The sequence below is a fragment of the Bos taurus genome, chromosome 14 (assembly GCF_002263795.3).
Source record: "Bos taurus isolate L1 Dominette 01449 registration number 42190680 breed Hereford chromosome 14, ARS-UCD2.0, whole genome shotgun sequence".
Classification (NCBI taxonomy): Eukaryota; Metazoa; Chordata; class Mammalia; order Artiodactyla; family Bovidae; genus Bos; species Bos taurus.
This window is the reverse complement of record NC_037341.1, coordinates 32,264,623-32,271,138: the sequence shown is the minus strand read 5'-3', so window position 1 is coordinate 32,271,138 and position 6,516 is coordinate 32,264,623. Positions and strand designations below refer to the sequence as shown.

General features: G+C 43.8%; 1 protein-coding gene across 1 annotated transcript in view; it reads right to left on the bottom strand.

Moving 5' to 3' along the window:
- Window positions 1-202: 202 nt before the first annotated feature.
- The window catches only part of PREX2 (phosphatidylinositol-3,4,5-trisphosphate dependent Rac exchange factor 2), a 293,528-nt gene continuing 287,214 nt past the window's right edge, over window positions 203-6,516 (bottom strand). The window contains 1 exon segment of the mRNA NM_001192526.2: window positions 203-595. Coding sequence (NP_001179455.1) covers window positions 550-595 — 46 coding nt within the window. The 3' untranslated portion in view covers window positions 203-549.

The window sequence follows — 6,516 nt, the reverse complement described above, 5'->3', positions numbered from 1 at the left end:
TCTTACTGAAAAAGAGTAAAGGATGCTCCTCACCTTTCACCCACAAACGACTTTCTCAGATGCAAGCAGGAGACCAAAAACCTACGACGCCCAGTCTCTGCCGTCTGCCACATTTCTGTGTGATCACCTGAAAAGTGTGACCAGGTTCTCCAATGACAGACTTCTTCAAGTGGAAATATCCATCATTACGTGCTCCATTTGGAGAAGATGAAAAGCGAATGCAATATAGTAATTTCAATAAATGGGAAAGGAGGCACAATGGTTAATGTTTCATCTTGGATCTTTTTTCATATAATCTCCAGGACGGATAATTCATGTTAACACAGAGAGAGATCAGTTTGTGAAGCTGAGTTGTTTGAATGGACTTCTATCCTTTTCCAGCACAAACATCTAAGTACAAACTGAACATTAGTTATTTACAGCATGATGAAAGAGTCAGAGAAAAAATGTCCATTTCTTTATGTTGAGTGGAGGATGTTTAGCCAGCACGTCCTTTGTCTCATCCAGTGTTCAGAAGCTTCTGCTTGTCTGGTTCCTTGAAGATGCTCCTCATTCTTCTCCAACCGGAGGAGGCGGCTCACACAGCTTGTACAGCCTAGAAAAGGCATGGGAAGGTGTGACAGTGACCCAGCACATTTAGATCACTTGAGATGTTTTTATTGGTATGACAAATACATTGACAAGAACTTCTTGGTTTGGGAGTCAGTCAAGGTCCTATCACCTATTTCACTAAAAATTGCATGTGCGTTAGCAAACTTCAAAATTTCGGTTCTGTTATTACGAAACACCCACGTCTCTTTGCACATCTACATGCCCACTGACTAGGCAATGCTGCTGTTTTTACACCAGCTGCTTCTGCTCCAGTGCTGTCAATCTGGGCTGTTCACCTTGCTGGTAGCAAAAGTGATGCTCTGAAATCTAGGAGGTACTTAGCATCATATGTATTATGATTATCTTGCAGCAACATAGCATTTCTCTCTTAAGTCATTCCTGACTTTCCAAGTTCTAGAACTCTGCCTCACTTGTACCATCCTGGTGGTGCTGACAGTTGGTCAAGGCTAGGCTGATGAGACACAGTCCTGAGGCCTGAATTTCAAGGCACAAGGAGCTGGTGTTTCCTAAGGAACACCTGCCCAGCTCTATCCACACTGTCACTCCCTTGTCAATAGAATCAGGTGGAGATTCAAGTGGGCCAAGGAATCCGTTTGAACTGGTGGAGATGCCCCCAAGATGCTCTCTTTGCCTCTCAGGTCTAGTTCTCTGAAACCAGACAGCATGCAGGCAAAGCTCGGGGCACAGAACCTGGAAGATGATACAAGTTCTATTGCTTCACGTTCTTCTGAATGGTTGACTCCTAACTCCAGAACCAAATGAAGGTGGATATAACTGCTTCAGTAGTGATGCATAGAGCACACGCATTACTAAGGCCAAAGCTGATAGAACAGGTGGGCTTCCCTGGTGGCTCAAACAGTAAAGAATCTGCCTGCAATGGAGACCTGGGTTCGATCCCTGGGTCAGGAAGATCCCCTGGAGAAGGAAATGGCAAGCCATTCGGTATTCTTGCCAGGAGAGTTCCCATGGACAGAGGAGCCTGGTGGGCTACAGTCCATGGGGTCCCAAAGAGTTGGACATGACTGAGTGACTAACCTTTACACTTTGAGTGAACACCAGCAGATGTAATGAAGCTGGTTGTAAGCCTGGAGTCCTCGATAAGAACGTGGCCATGCTGGTCCTACTTCAGAGCTTAGTCTTATGCTCTAGAAATATAAGGTGCAAATTTCAACTTTGCTCCATTTTACATTCTTTTTTTTTTCTTTTTTCAGCTACATCACACAGCACGTGAGAAGCCAGTTCCCTGACCAGAGTTTTAACCAACACCTCCTATTGGAAGCATGGAGTCTTAATCATTGAACTGCCAGAGAAGTCCAACTTTGCTCTGTGTTAAAAGCACTCCAAACCCAGGGGTCTCTGTGCTAAGTCACTTTCTTTTACAGATGAAATTGAACACAGTTTAAATGTGCTGCTGACAAATTCAGCAAATTATAAACTTCCTCTCCCTTCAACATTTAATCCCAGGGTCATTCAAAATCAAAGGGTGGGGGAGAATGAAAAAGATTTAATAGCAAGTTAGAAATCTAGTTAAACAAAAGAACTTTCCCATTCTGGAAGCCCAGACAAGAAGGAATTGCCTTTGGAGTCTGCAAGGTGTTTAATACGGTATGTGTCATCTCCACGGAAGAAAATGAATGCTGAAATAAGGACATCTCACACCAGAAAAGCTTATTTCATCTTTCCTGGACAAAAGCATACGTTAAATTGAGCTGACAGACTTCAAAGCTGCTTGTGCAGCTGAAGGATATGATGTTGCTTCAAACTGCATTCCCAGAGCTGGAATAATAGAATGAAGGGACCATTCTTCTCTTTAATTTCATTTTATTTCCTGACAGTGCAGCCTAATGAGTGCAAAGGCCTCATGTAGAACAGGAACAGTCAGCTGGGTGGCAAACATCCTTCCCCGTGAGGTCTCGGCTGAGAAGCCACCTGCCATTACCTTGCACTGCACGTTTCCATATAATGCGGCTAATGCCACTGGGTAGAGCAGTCTTTGAAAAGACTGCCTCGCAATTTGGAGAAAAGGCTACTCCCTGCATTCACCTAATGAAGTAATAGCTCTGGGTACTGCAGCAGAGCTGGGCACATTCCACTTGGCAGAGGTTTCTTGGAAGGGACTCAGGGTTATCTGAGTCCAGACACATTTGTAATGGAACTTTCAGGCTTTGGGGACTGCGAACAGGCAGATCAAGCTCGGTAGTAAGATGTAATAGGTAAGAGCTGGACTTTCACTCTGTGCTGACCCGTTTGCTTTCTGGCATCTAAACAGTGAGGGAACGGAGGCTTTTGTTTGCCCGACATTTGGGGCTTTTGCCACATCCTCATGCTATTCGTGCACACCACGGGCCCTACAAGATAAAGATTGGTTTCTGGCTCCACTTTCTTCTTTTCTTGTTGGGCTCAGGCAGCCATCCTGGAGCTGGTATTTCCAGCTCAAATCCAAGGCTGCAGACAGTAGGATTCTCAAACTTCAGTCTACACAGATCACAGCCTTCATTTTTCAACAAGGCACAAAGAAGAGCTGTGCTAAAGGAGACCACAAAACAGATGAAATTATCAACACTGCTCTGTCCCAAAGAACCCGCCTGCCAATCAGGAGATGCAAGAGACACGGGTTCGATCGCTGGGTTGGGAAGATCCCCTAGAGAAGGAAACCGCAACCCACTCCAATATCCTTGCTTAAAGAATCCCATGGATACAAGAGCCTGGCAGACTACAGTCCATTGGGTTGCAAAGAGTCAGACATGACTGAGTACGCAGGAGCACTACCTGGGCACTCTGTCCTGAGGCAACTGTCTCCATTTTATAGATGGAAAAACTGTCTAATAAAGGTAAATATCCTAAGTAAGGTCACATGTTAGCAGCTTGGACCCAAAATCGTTTTGTGTCTACAGATCAGATCAGATCAGATCAGTTGCTCAGTCGTGTCCGACTCTTTGCGACCCCATGAATCGCAGCACACCAGGCCTCCCTGTCCGTCACCAACTCCCGGAGTATGATACAAATACACACAAACTCCAATTATGCAAATGAAGAAAATCAAATTTTCATTACATAATACTTGCCAAAGTGTGTAATGTAATAGAAAATAAGAGCAGTGTGCCATTATCTGGAATGTAATATCTGGTTCTTAGTGAAGACATATTTATTGCTCTGACCAGTCAATGTGTGCTAGTTACTAGGAGGAGGAACCTCGTTTGCACCACCCACCACAGTGGCATCTCCATGTCCCACTGGGCCTCGTGTAATATCACCAAGTAAGGCCCATCATCTTTTCCTACACATGCTTTTCTTCCTGTATCTACTATCTCAGTGACTAGAATCTTTCACCACTGTCATCCAAACCAGAGATCTGTCTGGTGGTCATCCTAGAATCTTCCTCCTCACTACCCTCCTACAATGATTATTCACTACCCTCCTACAATGATTAGTAGTGTCCAAAGCATCTGCTGCTTTCAGTCTTATTTGTCCTCAAATGACTCCTCCTAACGTTGCCAGACATAAAGTCTAAAATCCAAGTCTTCCAGAAAGAAAGATGGTTTATTCATGGCTCTTTGTTGGCTTCGTGTTACCTTGAAAATTCTTCAGTCTGGTACAAGTCTTTTCCTGATCCAGCCCCTGCCAATGTCTCCAGCCTTGCTCTGTATAATTCTTAAATCACATTGAATCATCAGTCATAGAAGTCTAGGTGTAGCTGTCAGATGCAATGTGTTCTCTCAGCACTGGGGTCACTGCATCAGCTCAGGAAGACACCTATTAATTACCATGCTGATGGGGTCAGGAATTCTTTGTGACCTCTCCCCTCCATCCTTAGGCTCAGTTATGTGCCTCTTCTATGTTCCCATGGCAATCTGTGCTATTCCTATCATGGTTCTTTATTGAAAAATTAAAATATATATGCTTTATAACATTGTGTGATTTCAGGGGTACAGCACTATGATTTAGTATATTTGTCAATTTATTCTATTATAGGTTATTACAGTATAAAGGGTACACAATAAGTTCCTTGCTATATAATAAATTCTTGTTGCTTATCTACTTGATATATAGTCTTTGTATCTATTATCTCACACCTTTAACGTGCCCCTTCCTCTTCCCTCTACACTTTGGTAGCCACAAGTTTGTTTTCTATGTCTGTGAGCCTGTTTCTGTTTTACATGCAGTTTCATTTGTATTATTTTTTAGATTCCACATGTAAGTGACATCACATGGTATTTGATTTATTTCACTCGGCATAATATTCTCTAGGTCCATCCACATGGCTGTAAATGGCAGAATTTTATTCTTTTTTACGTGCTAAATTGCTTCAGTCATGTCCAGCTCTTTGTGACCCTATGGATTGTAGCCCACCAGGCTCCTCTGTCCATGGGATTCTCCAGGCAAGAGTACTAGAGTGGGTTGACATTTTCTATCCAGGGTTTGAACCCACATCTCTTGGGTCTCCTGCACTGGCAGGCAAATTCCTTACCACTAGCACCACCTGGGAAGTCCATTCTTTTGTAAGGTTAAGTAGTATTTCATTGTGTGTATGTATACATACATTTACACATTTGTATACAAGGAAAGTTACGACCAACCTAGATACCATATTCAAAAGCAGAGACATTACTTTGCCAACAAAGGTTCGTCTAGTCAAGGCTATGGTTTTTCCTGTGGTCATGTATGGATGTGAGAGTTGGACTGTGAAGAAGGCTGAGAGCCGAAGAATTGATGCTTTTGAACTGTGGTGTTGGAGAAGACTCTTGAGAGTCCCTTGGAATGCAAGGAGATCCAACCAGTCCATTCTGAAGGAGATCAGCCCTGGGATTTCTTTGGAAGGAATGATGCTAAAGCTGAAACTCCAGTACTTTGGCCACCTCATGCGAAGAGTTGACTCACTGGAAATGACTCTGATGCTGGGAGGGATTGGGGGCAGGAGGAGAAGGGGACGACAGAGGGTGAGATGGCTGGATGGCATCACTGACTCAATGGACGTGAGTCTCAGTGAACTCTGGGAGTTGGTGATGGACAGGGAGGCCTGGCGTGCTGCGATTCATGGGGTCGCAAAAGTCGGACACAACTGCGTGACTGATCTGATCTGATACATATATAATATATATACCACATCTTCTGAATTCAGTTCGTTGATTCCATGTCTTACTACTGTAAACAGAGCTACTATGAACACTGGGGGTACATGCATCTTTTTGAATTAGTTTTTTCCTTTTTTCCAGATACATGCCTGGGGTGAAATTGCTGGATCATACAGTAGTTCAATTTTTAGTTATTTAAGGAACCTCCATGCTGTTTTTCATAGTGGCTGCACTCTCATGGTTCTTATCACACACACACACTGTATACTATTTTCATTTTATTCAGTTGTTGCTCTTTGACACCTCACTGACTGGTAGTGGGGATTATGTCTTTATCCCTAGCTTTTATCAAAGTGCGTGACATCTACAGTCTCACAGCAGAAATTCAATATGTTTGCTCAGTGAATTTTAAAAAATGAAAGGCAGTGGATGGAGAAAGGAAAGCTGTAATAGAGATTGGTTGGGGATTTGAATCAAATACTATGTCAGTCAGAGACTGTAAAATATCTCCCTGAAGATGTTTCTAGAAACGTTACCCCTGCCTATGTAGGGCCTGGTCTTGAGAGACAAATGTGTTTTTCAAATCACTGTCTTTGGGGCCGAAATCCTCATTCCCAGATGGGAGGGATCCCAGGTGCTCTGTGGTCCTTGGCGCCTTCCCTGTGCCCTCACAGAGAGCTTCTCGCTTTCTCCCTACCCTTGTGGTGTTTTGCTCTGGCTTCCCTGGTGGCTCCAACAGTAAAGAATCCACCTGCAAAGCAGGAGATGAGGGAGACCAGGCATGCATGGTATGGCAATCCACTCCAGTATTCTTGCCTGGCAAATCCCATGG